This window comes from Lactuca serriola, chromosome 8 (assembly GCF_051521515.1).
Source record: "Lactuca serriola cultivar US96UC23 chromosome 8, Lser_US96UC23_V15, whole genome shotgun sequence".
NCBI classification, from domain to species: domain Eukaryota; kingdom Viridiplantae; phylum Streptophyta; class Magnoliopsida; order Asterales; family Asteraceae; genus Lactuca; species Lactuca serriola.
In genome coordinates this window covers 71,018,412-71,036,790 of record NC_136415.1, presented here as the reverse complement: position 1 = coordinate 71,036,790, position 18,379 = coordinate 71,018,412, and the positions used below count along the sequence as shown (strand labels likewise).

At 35.5% G+C, this 18,379-nt stretch overlaps 1 protein-coding gene across 1 annotated transcript; it reads left to right on the top strand.

Annotated features, from left to right (window-relative positions):
• Nucleotides 1-6,220: 6,220 nt before the first annotated feature.
• On the top strand, nt 6,221-9,713 carry LOC145065508 (rhamnogalacturonan I rhamnosyltransferase 1-like). Its single transcript, XM_079012505.1, has 8 exons — nt 6,221-7,171; nt 7,442-7,509; nt 7,596-7,684; nt 7,767-7,929; nt 8,015-8,304; nt 8,544-8,748; nt 8,862-9,019; nt 9,131-9,713. Exons 1-8 carry the CDS (start codon nt 6,922-6,924, stop codon nt 9,384-9,386), a joined length of 1,479 nt encoding a protein of 492 aa, XP_078868631.1. The 5' UTR covers nt 6,221-6,921; the 3' UTR covers nt 9,387-9,713.
• The last annotated feature ends 8,666 nt before the right edge of the window (nt 9,714-18,379 follow it).

The following is an 18,379-nucleotide window of genomic DNA, read 5'->3' as shown; positions in this document are numbered from 1 at the left end:
TAATAAAACGGTTATATGTATCCTTATTAATCCACAAAATATTGTACAAGATAATCATAGTTCTTTTTAAACGTATTTGCCTCAATCTTTATTTAAACATTTTTTAATATATTATAATCAATTTCTATGTTTTCTAAGCATCATAATTTAAAAAAAAATAGTAGACGGACTATATTACCCCTAACTATTAAAACCCTTTTAACAAAAACAAAAACCGAGTTGACATCATTGTTACATTGTCTATCTAACGCTTTTGGAACTCATGTATATGCATGATACATTACACCTTACATACATTTACACACACATGTTGGACCACACATTCAATCCTAATTTAATCGTGTATGTATACATGCTTCAAAGATGCAAGGGTCGTACGTCGCTCTCATACTGTCATCATTGAATCAACATCAGTACATATTATTACGGAAATTTTCTACTTATAAATAAAAAATTTGGTTATCGATTTTGATTGCAAGTTCGGAATATTGATTACTCACTTAATTATTATGTTGATCAATGAATATGTACAAAGCTAGTGTTGTAATTTACACATGGACTGTTACTTTGTTGGTGACTTACACGGACCATTTTTGTAATAGTGAGGACCGTAATCATATATAAGAATTGTGTTGTAAGGTAGGCTCCATCGTATATCAAGATCACTCTAAGTAAAGAACCGTTATGTGGGTGATATGGAATTAAAGGAATACTATAATCAAGACATCTTTAAAATTTTCTTTCAATTTTGTTCATATAAAACATTTGTAATTGTTTGTAGTGTAGCTTTGAAGGATTTTAAAGACTTTAAAAAATCATGGTTGGGTGTTCTCAACCAACAAGTAAATTTTTTATTCTAATAATTAAAGGCATTATGTCATCGAGATTGTCTGTTGCTTGACCAAAGATGACTGCAAAGAGAGTCTTGAAGGCCATGTTTAGGCATAATGGTAACTTTCTAATCCTCTAACATGCAAAAGACCATGTAAAAAATAACAAATTTATTTTTTGTGTCTTACGTTTGACTCCATTTGTAGTTATGTTTATGATGGGCGCATATGATGTTTTTCAACATTAATTGAATTAATAGATTCTCGAATTTGGTTTAACTTCATCTGGAAGTTTAATGTTATTAAGGTCAGCTTCAAAGAGTACATTGTTAATATGGAATTGTTGCTAAAAGTTTGTTACTTTTATGGAACATTTTTTTGGATTCTATGGAAATCTCATCAAACAACTCTTCACAAAGTTTAGGGGCTCCTCAATTGAATCTCAAATGGTCCATGTGCAAATTACAACAATGGTAATGGATTCAGAGAAAAATATTATACATTGAAGTGAAAGTTTGCTTTTTAACATGGACCAAATTACAGTAATGGTCCCTAAAATACTTCTACAAACAACATCATTTAAACCCCGTCACATTTCGAAAAATGCAGTCAGATAACTCAATTGACCTTGATGATACTTCTACTTAGTTCAATTGCCAGCAACACTAGATAATTCAATTGAAAAACAATGGAAATATGGTGTTTCCAAAAGTAAAAAACATAAACAGTTGACCTGCCATTCAACATATTTATAATTAGATTAACATCAGCCTTGTTGTAACAACTTAAAGACATCATTTTCAAATGGAAGAAATTAGCTAAAACCAGAACAATCAATCTGTTGTCAAAATCTATGCAAATGTAACAAGGTTCTAAGAGCCAAACCATACAAATCATCACACTACAACACAAATTGTGCCCATGTCCGTTTACATGCTGAATTGAAACACGACTGGGGAAATTGAGGGAGGATCGTGTTAAAGGTTTATAAAATTGCAAAAGACCTTGTATATATGAAGTAATTGTTGCCTTGCAAATTGTTATCAAATATCAAACTATATAGAATATTACTGAAAATATGTGCTTTATTACTCCTACACTTTGAGGAAGACTTATCACTTCATAAACTTCGGTTTTCGGTTTATGTGAAACCAGGAACCCTAAATACCAAATTTGTATTCTAGAAACTAAAAAATCGAAATCAGAACCCTAAATACAAAATTTGCATTAAAGAAGAACGAATCGAAATCATGCCCTTGTACAACGATGAATCAAAGATGTAACAACGAGTTTGGTTGGTACCACCATGATCAGAATTTAAGGGTTAACTGGTTAATATTTAGGGGGTACTGGGGTAGATTTATCCCTTATATGTTTTAAAACTTGTACGCTTCTTTCCTGTAAGATGGTTTTGTTGCGGTTTTAGTCATTGTCATATCTAAAATGACCATAATACCATTGTGTATTTTTAATTAATTTTAATATTTGTATTATCATTTACAATTAAAAGAGAAAAAATAAACTACTCCCACCACCCCTTTACCTTTCACCCTCACCCTTTCCCTCGCCCTCGCCCTCGCCCGATTCACTTTTAAACCAAAAGAACCAACCACCAGTCTCCTTTTCTCCAAGGAAAAAAAAATCATTTTTAAAATAACAAACCATTCCATAGACCACACAAGTCAAATATCCAAAATCTAAGTATATTTTTTTCATAAAAAATATCAGAGTAATCCCAAAATCTCGTAGTGCGGAAAATCATTGGTGCATGCATTGTAATCAGGCTGGCTCATTTCCTCTGCTACTGGGTATGTTTCAACCCGAACATACAATAATGGGCCCAACCCTAAGGTCTCTTTCAACCCAAGCATACTATTATAGGCCAGCCCAGGGGTATGTTTCAACCTAAACATACAAACATGCAAGAGTCACAGAGACAACTAACATCCTACATAACACAATCCAGTGGGTCGACATTTGTGCCTTCGACCTACAAGCACAATGGGAAGACTCACCTCTCAGTTGATACACAACTGCTACTACTCTTACTGCCAGAAGTACCGATGTTACGCACCACCTATACAGTTATACCAGATAAGTGATGGGTTTTGGTCATAAGACATCCTATGTGCTCATACAAACCCTAATGCTTGGATCTAGGTTTCTCTATTGTACATACTTTGAATCCAAGACTATAAACCCTAATTCTAGCATATGGAAATCAATATTAACATATAATTAGGTTTAAGAACATACCTTGATTGTTATATAGCAATAACAATCCAATTCCTCCTTGAATTGACCTTGGAATGCTTAGAGTCACAAGTGTTACTCCTCTAATGGCTTACAAACACCAAGAGCAAATGGAGAAGGTATAAAGAGAGAGGAGGGAGGTTAGAATTCGTCCTTAGGACTTCTTGGGAAGGGTTGGCCGAATTCACAAGCCTTAGGGGGTTTATATAGGTGTAAAGATTAGGGTTTTAGTCCTTATCCTTATCTAGTTGCTTGTCCACCAAGCAACCATAAGATAAGTCCTAGAAATCCTTATCCTAGTCAAATTCTAAGGGATTTACACCTCAAATTCGTTCACCATATATATAAGATAATCCTTACCTTATTTTGTAACTATCACATAATTACAATTCAGCCCCTCTAGTTTAATTAATTACACTTGATCACAAAATTAATTCTTAATTAATTATTGACCAATATTAATTAAACAAATATGATTTCTCCTTTAATATATTATTCTTATAACATATTAATAAATCATAATAACCTCTCTCTCTATTTATTTCTCCAATCAAGTTGCTTTGGTGAAGGCAACCCAAAAGGATCATGCACCATCGGGTCAAGTACATACCAAAATAGTTATGGACTTAGACACTAATCCAACAATAAGCCCTTAACTCTTCTTCTAAAACTAGGAGCTCGACCAAAGGTCAACTAAAGTCAAAGTCAACGGCCAACGTTGACTTTGGTCAACCCTTATGTCATGGCCCTCATACATCGAGACAATCGGTTTTTCCCAGTCGCCACGCTGTGGTGACCTAAGGCCACGCCGTGGGCATTGAGTTTCCAACAACTTAATGGGTCAAGCTGTGTTCTTCGATTCCAAGAGCTCCAAAGCTCATATATGGTCTGAAACATGATCTAGAAGGATAAAGTTTATCCACTAAGACCACCCAAAAGCTCAAAATCTCAAACCATAGGTTCCAAAAAGGGTAAAAAAGACATAGATTCATCCATTAAGCACTTATTCCAAAAAGCCCTTAGCCCATTATCTCTAGAAGGGTTCCAAACACCAAAACGATCATAAAAGTTTAGTGATTTATAGAGATGCATGTCCAATGCATGTCTTGAAGTCATAATGAGTCAAAATAAGGGTTTTTGATAAAAATCTCATGCATGACTCAAAAACTCAACTATACTTTAGATCCAAACCGACAATCATACCAAATGTTCCGAGGATTCATAAAGTTGCAAACTTTGTGAGATCTCACCACTCCAACCAACAAGAACATGAAGATTAAGGGACAAAAACTCAAGATCTAGCAATCTAACATGATAAAAATAGAGTCTTTGACACTTACAAAGGTCCAGACGAGTGCTAGGGCGAAGAATGGAGACTTACTTGCTGAATGTTAACTCACTTCTTCTTTCTTCCATCAGCCAGCTGCCACGTCGTGGCTAAATACACAAACCATGATTTTAAGCTTTTAAATTACAAGGGTTGTGTACCATTTTGATAAAAAAAAAAAAAAACCCACAAAAATGGCCACTTAGGTAACCCAATATGACATCAACCACTTCAAATCCAATTCTAAACAACTAAGATTATTTTCTAACTCCTAATAAGCGTTTTTTAAAAAAATTTGGACACCACAAGGCCAACCAAGAAAACTAATGCTAATTATTAAAGTTATGAAGTTAGGCTGTGTTCAAGATTCCTATAGTTGGAACTTTAAAGTTACCTTGTATAAAGAATCATGAAAGCAAACATGTTTTGTGACTTTTGAATATAATTCAATCTTCTTTATGTTGGATGATGTTAATTGAAATTTCTTATAATATTTGGTTTTTTGAACATATCAATATTTGCAAATATGATGTCTATCCATTATTTTCAAAAAAAAAAAAAAATGAAAACATTAAAAAAAACAAGGTTAGTTTAGATGTTTACGACCAGATCGAGTCTGACAAATTATGATTTAGGCTTTTATATTTAACACGGCCATTAAAGTAATAATTTTCATCTGAAGCAAGTGTTTGTTAGTCTACGTTTGAAGTTTGAATGGTGGACAAATGTTGGCACAAATTGCCTTATTTTAATTTATAATTCACTCATCTCTGCAGGCCCTTTATTGACATTTGGTGTATCCAAAGCAAAGTCATTAGATGGAAGTTTTCTAATCCCATTATTTTATAGAAAATACAGAAAAAAACAATTCGTTTGTTTATTCTTATTTATTATACATAGAATACAAAATAGGCTTTTGTAGATAACTGGAATGAGTTAAGCTCTATTAAAAACTTCCGTCTGTATAAAAATCTATAGATAAAAGATAGAATAAATATGAAAGTATTAAATAACAAACAATCTTGTAGTTTCCTTTAATTAGAGGGTTCAAAATGTCCCAAACATAGAAAATACCCTAAAACTAGTTAGCTTTTTTTTTTTTTTTTTTTTTTTTCAAACTGCTAAAATCATTGGTTTTACGATTCGGCTACGGTGACATTTTTGGCCAAATGATAGTTTACACAAAATCAAAATTTTATATTATTTTTTAAAAGACTAAAGTTGATACTAAATCATTATTTATCAATTACCAATATCATCAAACAATAATAATTTTAATTAAAAATTACTAATTTAATTTAAAAATAAAAATAGTCTCTTTAGTTTGAAATATCAACTATTTAGAAAAATTATTGAAGTAAAGACGACATTATTTTTTTTCGTTAATTCATTTTGATAATGTGGGTTTGAGTTATAAATTTAAATTTCTTGTTTAGCAATTTTCTAAAGACTGCATTGAAAGAATATTTTTATTGTGAATTTAACTATGAAGTTTTTATCAAAATTAGGTTAACCCATTAATGCTTAGGTTCAAGAAATTAGTTAACCTTTCCATATATAATTTTAGTTCGGTTAGCCACCATTGAACACATCTTAACTTAATTGCTTCACATTTTACTCCTAATATTCATAAATACATATCAAAATAATACCTTTTTATTCTTTTGTAAATTATTTGTCACATGATGTATCTAAATATAAGATTTCAACGGCATTCTTTTGTTTGAGGAAAAAATAGTCCCACCATTTCTAGATTTGTATGACCTATCCAATTACCACTTTGTACCATTTCTCTCCTCTGTCACTTTCATCATATAATTCTCATTAGATTTCTCCCCTTTTCCCCAAGATTTCATCCCAACAAAACAACAAGCCCTTCTTCACATTTCTCTCATTTACTACACTACAGAAAATAAAAAATTTTGTGAAAAGATCTTGAAAGTATTTGACGACGATTGCTTAGGTGGTTGGAAGTCTCGTTTTCATTATTATAATCAATTGATTGTTCCCCATTCTCGTGATTTCCTCACCTCCTCTTTCTCGCAATTCTTTTTTGTTTTTGCCTTTCACACCATCATCAATAATAACCATTGTTTATCACTCCCTCTCTAGGGTTCTTAGAATTTATCCATTATACGCTAAAAGCTCAAATCTTCTTGTCAATTCGTCACAGCACCCATTTCGCAAATTTAGGTTTATTCAATTCTGTTTGGGTGTTTTTGATGTTACCTCATTGTCAATTTGTCATATCTAAATCTTGATAATTTTTTACGCAATTTCTTCAGCACCTAGTTCGTAGCAACGAAATTAGGTCATTCCGATTGGATTGGTTTCGAATCTTTTTCGTAATTTTCAGAGTATCCAACTCGAGGTTAGATTAAGGTCGTTTCTTTAGGATTCCAATTGATTCAATTTCGTTTCCAAAAGCGAGAGTCTTTACTTAGTAGAAAGTTCGCGAATCTCTTAGCAATGTTTTGAGAATGAAGAAGCGATGTGGTGTAAAGAAATGAAATGGATGTTAGATCTGAGAACAGTAGTGTACAGGTGGTGAGATGGGCGAAGTTACCAGGGCAAGTGATCCAAAGAACAAGATTACAAGTGTGGTTCATTAGGATTTGTTCCAGCATTTTGATCTGGACTTGTCTTGTTCAACTTGTCGCTGTTGGTGAGCTTTGGCATCCCAAATTGTTCACCAGATTTTTAAATGGCTTCGAAACCTTCCCAACACCACCACCAGCGCCACCACCTCTGCCACCTCCAAGTGAGTGAACTACACGCCTACACCCCTCTTTTGATTCAAATCTTTTTTCGGATGTAAAAAATGTTATATTGCAACTCATTTTCAATCAGACTTATTGTATGCAACATTGTTTAATTGTTTCCATTTTGGTAACTTGTTAATGATGTTGATTTTGCTTCACAGATTACTTACTTTATGCTATTAGAGTTTGCTTTAATTACCAATGATTATAAGGGTTTTATCTAATGATAATCATTTGCATTTGGATTCCACTCTTTTTCTGTTATCCAGGGAATTACATAAGCAACGGGTTTCTTAAAGTTTCATGTAACGGTGGCTTAAATCAAATGAGAGCTGCGGTTTGTGCTTCTTCTTTTCCTCTTTCATGTCTATTTTATTCTTAAACACAACTTATTCATTTTTAAAACTAGCTTATCAATTTCAGATATGTGACATGGTGACAGTTGCACGTCTTTTAAATCTCACTCTGGTTGTTCCAGAGCTGGATAAGACATCTTTCTGGGCTGATCCTAGGTAATTAATTCAAGGGGCATTTTAGTAAATTTGATGTTTTTGGAAACTATGACTTACAAGTTATGGTGTTTGATTGATTCAGTGATTTTGAGGACATTTTTGACGTGGGCCATTTCATTGAATCACTAAGAGATGAAGTCCGGATTGTTAAAAGGTTGCCAAAGAGGTTTAGCAGGAAATACGGATTCCAACCATTAGAAATGCCACCTGTCAGTTGGTCAAGTGAAAAGTATTACCTTGAACAGGTTGGTTTTTTTTAAAAAAAAAGGTCAAATGCAAGATATATGATATTGGTGAATAATATTTTATATATCCTTGAAAAAATTACAGATTCTACCACTTTTTAGCAAGCATAAAGTCATACACTTCAATCGAACAGATACACGATTAGCAAACAATGGACTTCCTCAAGATCTTCAAAAACTCAGATGTCGTGTCAATTTCCAAGCCCTAAAGTTCACACCTTCAATCGAGGCTCTTGGGAATAAATTAGTGCAAATTCTTCAAGAACAAGGACCATTTATGGCATTACACTTAAGATATGAAATGGACATGTTGGCCTTTTCAGGTTGCACACATGGTTGCACCATTGAAGAAGCTGAAGAACTCAAACGGCTTAGGTAATGGAATCATGGAAACAATGGAATGGAATGGTTCATTCCATTTTCCCAATGGAATGGAATGAACCACTCCATTATGCATTGTATGTGAACATAATATAAAGAATTCATATGAAAAAATATATATGTCAAGTGTCAACCAAATGTTATCAAAGAATGTAATGACTCATTCCATTCCATTGCTTATTCCATTCCATTCAATCAAATGGTTAGATTTTGGTTGTGATTTATGTTTTTAGGTATGCGTTTCCATGGTGGAGAGAGAAGGAGATAGTGTCTGAAGAGAGGAGATCACAAGGTCTTTGTCCTCTTACACCTGAAGAGGCAACTTTGATTCTACAAGCACTTGGTTTTGAGCAAAACACACAAATATACATTGCATCGGGTGAAATTTATGGAAGTGAAAAAAGACTCGAAATGCTAAGGGCTACATTTCCACGGATTGTAAGTTTCTTGAGGGCAAATTTGTAAAAAGTGATCTCTGAGCCTATATATATTGTAACAATTTGATTTTAGTTATTTGGAAATTGGAACTAAATCTTCCATAACATTTTTAGGTCAAAAAAGAAACTTTATTAGATCGAGAAGAGTTGAGGCAATTCCAAAATCATTCATCTCAAATGGCAGCTCTTGATTTCATGGTGTCAGTTGCTAGTAACATTTATGTTCCATCTTATGATGGAAACATGGCAAAGCTTGTTGAAGGTCATAGAAGGTAATTAATAAGCTAACTCTTTTCAACATTTTCTTCCATTTATGTATGTATACAATATACATATACAAATCCAACTATATATACATAATGTAATCATGTGATGTGATGTAGGTACTTTGGATTCAAGAAAACTGTGAGATTAAACAGAAGAAGACTTGTGGAATTGATAGATTTACATCAAAATGGGACAATATCATGGAATGAGTTTTCAAATGCTGTGAAATCATCACATGAGGAAAGAATGGGACAACCAAATCATCGTGTGATGATTGCAGAAAAACCAAAAGAAGAAGACTATTTTTATGCGAATCCTGAAGAGTGCTTCTGTGAGATGACAAATTCTAGTCTTGAATTGAAGAAGCCATGATTGATTTTAAGGTCAAAAATGGGATTTGAGTTGAGTGCATAGATGCCACTTTGAATCGATGGAAATGGGAATTGTTCTTGAGAAAGATGTTTTTGAAATGAAATTTGTGGGAAATGAGAGAAAACAAGAAATGAAAGAGTTTGTTGATAGATAACAAGAGGGAAAAAAAGGAAGCACTACGCAAGTCGTCTTTCTAGGCATAAAGATTTGTTCTTTCATATTGTGCTTATTATTTCTTTTTTTCTTTTTCTTTTTTGTTCAAAATTTCTGGACTTTGGTATCTTATACGGTATTCATAGTTATAAGAATGTTCATTTGCTTCGATAATTCTACAAGATTCACAAGATTGAATTTTTTTTTTCCCTTAGTAAGTTGTGTGGTTGAAATTATTTATAATTAGAAATGGAAATAATAGATTAATAGGCGTAACATGCTTCTAACGATGTTGGTTGGGCCGTGGTTTAGGTGGGCCTCCGGTCCATCTTGAAGGTTTTGGTTCAACTTGTTGTTAGGGTTTCCATCATGATGTGTATTGTACATTTTACAAAAAAAAAAAAAGTACATCCAAAACATAAAGTACACTCCCAAAACTAGTTATAAAAACTTTGCTAAAATCATTAAACCAAAACATAAAACGCAATGAAAAAAAACGCAATATAAACAACCAAGAACACATTCAACACAAAAAATCTAATTTTCGGCCTAGCTAGAACAGAAACATTTAATCCTTTTGAGAAATGACTTTAATGGTAACATTGTTTTTACATGCATATGTAAAAATAATTATGTTAATACTCTGCTAATAGTAAAAACATTAAAAATCATCAAAAACATTATAAAACACATTTAGTCTATTATTATTATTATTATTTGACTATTTTCAAGTACACAACAATCAAAAACCAAATAGTATAATGATCTAACGTTCTGAAAGTGGATCTGATATAATTGTTGGGGATTTATGAATAAATATTATAGACAAAAATAACAACAAAAGAAAAAAAAAATATCTTAAAATTTTAATCTCCAGGAATCCATGGATCCGGTTAGAAAAGATAGATCAAGTAATCACAGCCATATGATGTTTAGAATGCTACGTCAATGTTTGAAGACTAGTTATCTAGAGTTGATAATTACTAACGTTGATCCACATAAAACAGTAATAAACATCTGCTAGACTCCTAATGGATAAACACCAACTTCATTCTTCCTTTCCTTGCCTTGAGATCAACATAAAGAGAGGAGAGACAAAGAGTAGGTAGCCCCTAATGAACACTAAAAGCCTTATTTTTTTATTGTTTGATGGGCTTTCTTAATGTCATCCTTACGATTTATTAAAATGCCCACAAACGTGTCAGACTTTAAGGATATAGAATAACAAAACTTAAATAATCTATTGAATCGTGTTTTAGTAACAATTTTTGAAATCTATAATTTGACACTTATTCATGGGGTTACACGATGCAGATTCATTGAATAATTCAAGAGATCAAATCAGATTTCAACATCAATCTGATTTACAAACACATAATACCTTGTTTGTTATGTGTTTTTGAGAAAGAGAAATACGAAGTAATTGATTTTCAAGTATAAAGGTTGTAACCTTTGCATGAAACATCCATTTTCCTTATATACAAGGAAGATGACGCTTAGAAGGTAGTTACCATTCATTTTAGCACCAAAATGGTGGTTATCGGACAAAACCAACCTTTACCACCGCTAAGAGTTCTGCCCATTGGACCTCACAAGGGGCACTTGCCTTTGGACCTCGCAAGGGTTACCTGTAACATCCGGATTTTCAAGTATCATAATTTAAGTATTTGTTTTTGAGTTAAGAAGAGGGACTCGACGAGTTGACGCCTAAACTCGTCGAGTAGGAACACGACTGATGACTCAGATTAATGAATGGACTCGACGAGCCGACAAGTCGACTCGATGAATCCGCGTTGTGGACAGAAACCCTAAATCTTTGGGCCTGCGCCCTATTTAAGGGTCCTCATGGCCTTCATTTGTGGCCACACACCCTTGAGAAACCCTAAATGAACCAGAGAGCATAGAGAGTGAGGGAAGGAGTTAATTTCATCACCATTTGTGCATTCTTGCAAGAAGGAAGGAATGGATTCAAACTAGGCTAATTGGGGAGCTCATATCTACTATCACCTCATCAAAGGTTGCTGTTTGAGGTATGAATCCATGCCTATTTTCGTGTATATAGTGGATCTCATGAATCTAGGGTTTCCTTGCCCCCTTTCTAGTTGAGTTATGGAGTATGTTGTGTCCCTTTGTGTCATAAACATTAGATCTGGACCTTGAGAGGTTCACAGAGTCCCAACAACCTAGCTTTGTGCAGTCATATAAGAGTATTAAGCCTAAGACACCATTATAAGGGTTACTTTATCAAATAGAGCTAGATGTGTGGTGCATGGACATAAAGATTGAACCTTTAAGTGACTTTTGGGTGCTAGAAGGCCAGATCTATAAGTTAGAGAAACAGATTTGACCTCAGAAGGTCAATTGAGTATTGCCATGGAGGAAACTCACCGAGTTCATGAGAGGACTCAACAAGTCGGATCGGGTTGCCCCGAGATTCATGATCAGTGGTAACCCGTCGAGTGAAAGGTTAACTCGAAGAGTCGAGCGAGGCCTTAAAGGATTAAGAGGATACACATGGACTCGCCGAGTCACCCGAGTGCACTTGACGAGTTTGGTCAAAGTTGGACCATTGACTGGAGTTGACTTCCGTTAACCTTAGGGTTTTGGTCAAACTGATTCAAGAGAGGTCAGGGAGGGGTAGAATGGTCTTCTACCCATTCTTGAGAGATGAGAACATAGAGTATTGATAAGAGATATTATCATTTTGATAGGAGGAGGCTAGATCGGGGTTATCAAGAACGAGAGTATACTAGACATCATACGAGGTGAGTCTTCTCACTAAACTTTACCTAGAGTGGTAATTATGTGTGACCGGAAGGTCTTATGTGCTATGACGAGTATGTGATATATGTTTCTATGTGATATGTATATGTTATGTATGTTATGAGTAGTATAGCATGGACCGGAAGGTCAGCAGAGTATGGACCGGAAGGTTAGCAGTGGATGGACCGGAAGGTTAATAAGGTATGGACCGGAAGGTCGACAGAGTAGGACCGGAAGGTCTACTTAGATTGTGGGGCCGAAAGGCCCCTGAGACACATTGATCGGAAGGATCCATCGAAAAACTCATCTTTGCCCGAGGCTCGCCGGAGAAGACGACCGGAGAGTCGTCGGAGATAAGAAATTGCCGGAAACCTTCAATAGCCGGTTTCAATGGTTTCTGTGAACACCTACAACAAGTTCAATGGTAAATGAGATACAAAAAAAAAAAAAAAAAAAAAAAAAAAAAAAAAAAAAAAAAAAAAAGAGGAAAGTGACCAGTTAAGTACAAAGACAACAATTAATTACCCTAATAAGTCATTTCCTCTTAATAGCATAATGAACAATAAAAGCCTTATTTTATTGTTGTTAGATGAGTTTCTTAATGTCTTCCTTACGAATTATTAAAAAGCCCACAAACGTGTTAGACTTTAAGGATATAGAATAACAAAACTTGAACAATCTCTTAAATCGTGTTTTTGTAATAACTTTTCCAAAATCTGTAATTTGACAATTATTCATGGGATTACACGAATGCAGATTTATGGAATAATTCAAGAGATCAAATCATATTTCAAGATCAACCTGATTTACAAACACATAATACCTTTACCAAGTAATTGATTTTCAAGTATAAAGATTGTAACCTTTGCATGGAACATCCATTTTCCTTATATACAAGGAAGATGACGGTTAGAAGGTAGTTACCATTCATATTGGCACCAAAACGGTGGTTATAAGACAAAACCAACTTTTACCACCACTAAGAGCTTCATCCTTTTGACCTCGCATGGGCGTTACCCCTAAACCCTGCTAAGGGCGCTGCCCCCAGACCTCCGTATTCCAAAGTTACATTTATCACTTAGAGTGTGCACCCCACACCTCCAGTATTGGTGAGTAACTAGAGCTCAACATGTCTCGATATTAACAATAACTATAATAATATATGTTGATAACACTAAAATCATCAACAAAATACCATTCCAACTAATTCTAAATTTCCATTTAATTCTAAATTAATATGACTTTTTATTAATCAAATTATCATTATTTAATTAACAATAAAAAAACATTTGTTTACGTATAAACCACACTTGATTAATAAATCACAAATACTATTTGTTTTTATTTGCCAAGGTTGATAAATAATAAAATTTATATTCTATAAATATCATTATTTATTTATTTCCATTTATAATCTTTAGTGTGGCCCTATGCATTAACTACAACATGAGTATAGTACATTACACTACACTAATATATGTTAATACTATCTATGTAATTAGCCTTTAGGGAAATCTCCGGAAAAGTCTCAAAGTTTTGGGTCAGTTTACACAGTCTATCCCAAATTAATTTTTATTTATGAAAAAAAGACAAAAAACCGCATAATTTATTTGAAAAAAGACAAAATACCGGATAGTTTATTCGAATCGACCTAATTTTACCAGTACAACTATTTCACTCAGTCACCTTGCTTAGGTGGCCTCATTTATATGACCTGGAACTCGATCTTCGTTATTCACCTGTTCCCCTTTATTTCTAACCCTAGACAAAGTGAAAAAGGGTTAAATAAAAACTCTTTGGATTCAAGCAGTCAATCGTTTGAAGGAAGTGAAGTTACTGGCACCAAAGTAGCAAACGACAATCTTCAAACGGTAAGAAATTGCAAACACATCTACGTAATCTCTCATTTTCTTGCATCCTGTGATTGATTAATCTAAATTAATTTTTGTTTAGTGGTGATAATGGAGAGAGTTGAAGACTTCGACACGATAGACGTGGAACTTGATGAGCTATTCATAAAGAAACAAATACCTAGATGCAAAGACGAGTTCTTGAACACTCTCTGTGAAGAAGGCCTAGAAGATTGTTCCATCCTCGACGTTCAAATCGATGAAAGCAATGGAGATGATGTTGTGTAGCACCTGGTTCTTGGTACGTATTCTTTGTAATTAACTCTTTAAATATTGCATTTTTGGCCTTGGACTCGGCGAGTTGAAGGACCAACTCGCCGAGTAGAAACGGGATAAGACGCGGGGTCTAAGCTGTGGACTCGGTGAGTAGACCCTGTCTGGGCAAAAACCCTAACCCGGGTGTTTGCACCCTATTTAAATGCTCTAACTTGGCCTCCTTTGTCCCTAACACTTTCAGAGAGCTGTAGAGCGAAACCCTAGCCCCTATATTGTTCTTGTGAGTGATTTTGGCTTTGTGAAGGAAGTTTAGAGCTTAGAAGAAGAAGGAGGAGGTTGAAGAGTGCAAGGAGGGGAGGTAGATTTGGAATCTACACTGTGAGAAGCTTCCATTCAGGTAGAAAAGTTCCTACCTTGATCACTAGTTAATTAGATCCCCTTTTTGTACCAAATTGGTGGTTTTCAAGCCCTAAAGCCTCAAACTCCATGTGTTTATGCTCTATGTTCTAAAAAGACTTTAGATCTGGACCTTATGGACATCTTAGAAGTGTAAAGTCTCTATGGTTGAAGTGATTGAGGTCCCTATTGAGTGCATGACCTTGTAAAGAGCTTGGAATTGCCTTTTGGAGCTCATAGGGCCACGCATGCACGTAAATTTTGCAACTTTACATGATAAGCATGCCCTAGAAGCTTAGATCTATGGTTTGGAACCGTTGCATGTCTCAGATTTGGTCTGTATGGGAGGAGAGTTGAAGGGACTCGGCGAGTTCCAAAGTGGACTCAGCGAGTTCTATGAAGATGGTCTTAGACTCGACGAGTTGGGTGAACAACTCGGCGAGTCCTTTGAAGATTGCCTGGAACTCGACGAGTTGTTCTTCAAACTCAACGAGTCATATGAACTGTTACCGAGTTAAGACGAGTTTAAGTGTAGAAGGTCCAACCCTTCGTAGCTGCATGCGGAATTAGCAATTTAACATGTAGCAATTGTCCTAGAAACCCAAATCCTCAATATGGATGCTCTGGTGAGGATTTGGAAGTGAGTAGGAGATCTGCTCGTGGGACTCAACGAGTTGTTCTCGGACTCGACGAGTCGGATCGCGAGTCGATCTAATCGTCCCAAGTAGTAAGTTAAGGGTGACTCCGTGAGTGGAATAGGGACTTGATGAGTTAGTGCTGGGATAGTAGGAGAGGGACTCGGCGAGTCTGTGCCATGACTCGGCGAGTCCAGTCAACTAGAAGTTGACTTTGACCAAGGAGTTGACCTTGGACCAGGGGAGGTCAGTCATTTGACCTAAGGTTATTTAGGAGTGACTAATCTATGTTTATGGATTTATAGTCGGAGGATTACCCGTGCAGCAGTCAGTCGTCTAGCAAGCAGACTTTCAGCAGCTACTTTTCGAGGTGAGTTACCTTCTAGTAGCGGTGGGTCTACGGCCACAATGCCGGCCCACCAGTAGAAGTTATATGTTAGATGATTGTCTTTGTGATATTCATCTAGGTTTTCTACTACTTGATATGTTTATGTGCTAGCATGTTATGATGTTATGTGATAGTGGTAGTAGTAGGGGTGAAATGGTCCCCGGTTGTCGGTCGATAGGATCTTAGGGGTAGTTTAGTACCCTGCCATGCTAGCCAGATTATGATACGTGTGATATGATATTATGTGGTAGTAGTAGGGGTGAAATAGTCCCCAGTATCCGGTCGAAAGGGCCGAAGGGGATGCCAACACCCAGATATGCTAGGCAGTATCCGGTCGAAAGGATCGAAGGGGAGGCCAGCACCCAGATATGCTAGGCAGTGTCCGGTCGAAAGGACCGAAGGGGAGGCCTACACCCAGATATGCTAGGTAGTATCCGGTCAAAAGGACCGAAGGGGTAGGTCGGGCACCCATATATGCCTGACAGTATTTGTATGTTATGTGATTATATGGTATGTGGTACAATGGGGGAACTCACTAAGCTTCGTGCTTAAAGTTTACAGTTTTGTTTTCAGGTACCTCTTCTTCGAAGGGGAAGGAGTTGGCGCGGTAGCGGCACATCATACACGCACATTGTTTTCCGCACCATGAGTTATTCTGGGATTTGTACTCTGACATTATGGTTGTTTTTATGTTTTGGTTTTCAGACACGAAATATGTTTATGAAATGATAGGATCAAACGATGTTTATTCACAAATGTTTTCCAAAGTATTGATTTAAAAATGAAATTTTTGGATGTGAAAATTGGGTCGTTACATGTTGGATTAGTGTCTAAGTCCATAATTATTTTGGTATGTACTTGACCCGATTGTGAGCATGGTCCTTTTGGGTTACCTTCACCAAAGCAACTTGATTTGTGGAAAAAGAGATTACTTATGATTTATTAATATATTATATGAATAATATACTAAAAGAGAAATCATATTGTTTAATTAATATTAGTCAAGAATTAATAAGAATTAATTTTGTGGCTAAAAGACATTAATTAAATAAAGGGGGCTAGAACTGTCAATTGTGTGATAGTTGGATATTGGGCTAATGGACTGCATAGATGTTGGAGTGGACGAAATCTATGGGGAAACCCATGAGAATTCGTCCAAGGCCTCTAAGGAGGGAGTCCATGGGCTGCTTAGGGCCTAAGCAGTCAGATTAGGGTTTCCTAGTTCAAAACCCTAATAGCCTCACTATATAAAGACCCCTAGGGCACCCAAAAACGTGGCTAAGCATTCCTTGGAGTTTCTTGGACATTTTTGGTGCCTCCTTCTCCTCTCCTAAGTCATCCTCTTGCTCTTGGTGTTTGTGAGCCATTAGAGGTGTGACACTTGTGACACTAAGCTTTCAGAAGCCAATTACAAGAAGGAATAGATTGTTATTGCTACATAACAATCAAAGCTAAGATCTAAACCTTATATTATGATAATATTGGTTATTGTATGCTAGATCTAGGGTTTATGGCTTTGGATGATTATTGCATGTTCATTAGACAAACTAGATCCAAAGTTTTAGGGTTTGCATGTACACCATAGGAATGATGTAGTGCTCAAAACCCATCAGAAGAGTCCCTTGATTTAAACCTTAAAGATGAGACAGATGATGAAGAAGGTGCTTCACAAAAAGGGTTAAGTGAAAAAGAGGATGAAGATGGTGCAGATTTCCAATGCAGTATACACGATCCAAAGGTGAAATGGAGCAAAATGAGGCCAGTTTTAGGAGAGAGGTATAAATCACCACAACAACCATAACTCTGTTTAACCAACTACTCCATAAAACATGGTTATCAGATTTGGTTCGAAAAATGTGAGTGTTAGGCTTGTAGTTGTGTGTACAGATGACAAGTAAAAGTTCAATGTCCCTTTCTGGTTAGGGCTTCCTGGATGTGCACTGAAAGATCATTTCAAATTAAGAAATTAGTTGGTAAGCATAAGTGTATTAGGACCTTTAATAATGCAAAACTTATGGATCCAACATGGATAGCTAGACAATTCCTGAAAGAGTTGATTAGGAAACCAAATTTGAAGTGTAAGGAAATGCAAATCATTATCCAAAACAAATTTCATTGCAAAATTTCTACATGTCCTTCCAAAAAATCTTCAAATCCATCATGGTTGAATCCATTTCCATGGTGGTAAAAATCGAACAACATGTCTTTGTACCATTGTTTTGGTAATGGAGGGTCTACCCAAGCAAAGTATTTGCAATCCATTTCAGGGTCCTGCATTACACAAAATGAGTCTAATTTCAACAGAAATGAGGTAGGAATCGTGAAAGAAAGAAAAATACAAAGCCTAAATTGGGGCATCCGATAAACCTTCATCCAAAATTTTTTTTATCATTCCATGAAGTCCATTTGCCAACAGGATCTTCACAGAAGCATCTTGACCTTAAGCCTCTCCTTGATGATCGATTTCCTTGCCTGCTTCCAACAGAAGACAAAGACGCCATTTTTTTCTTTCACGGGAGGTTCTATGGCTTG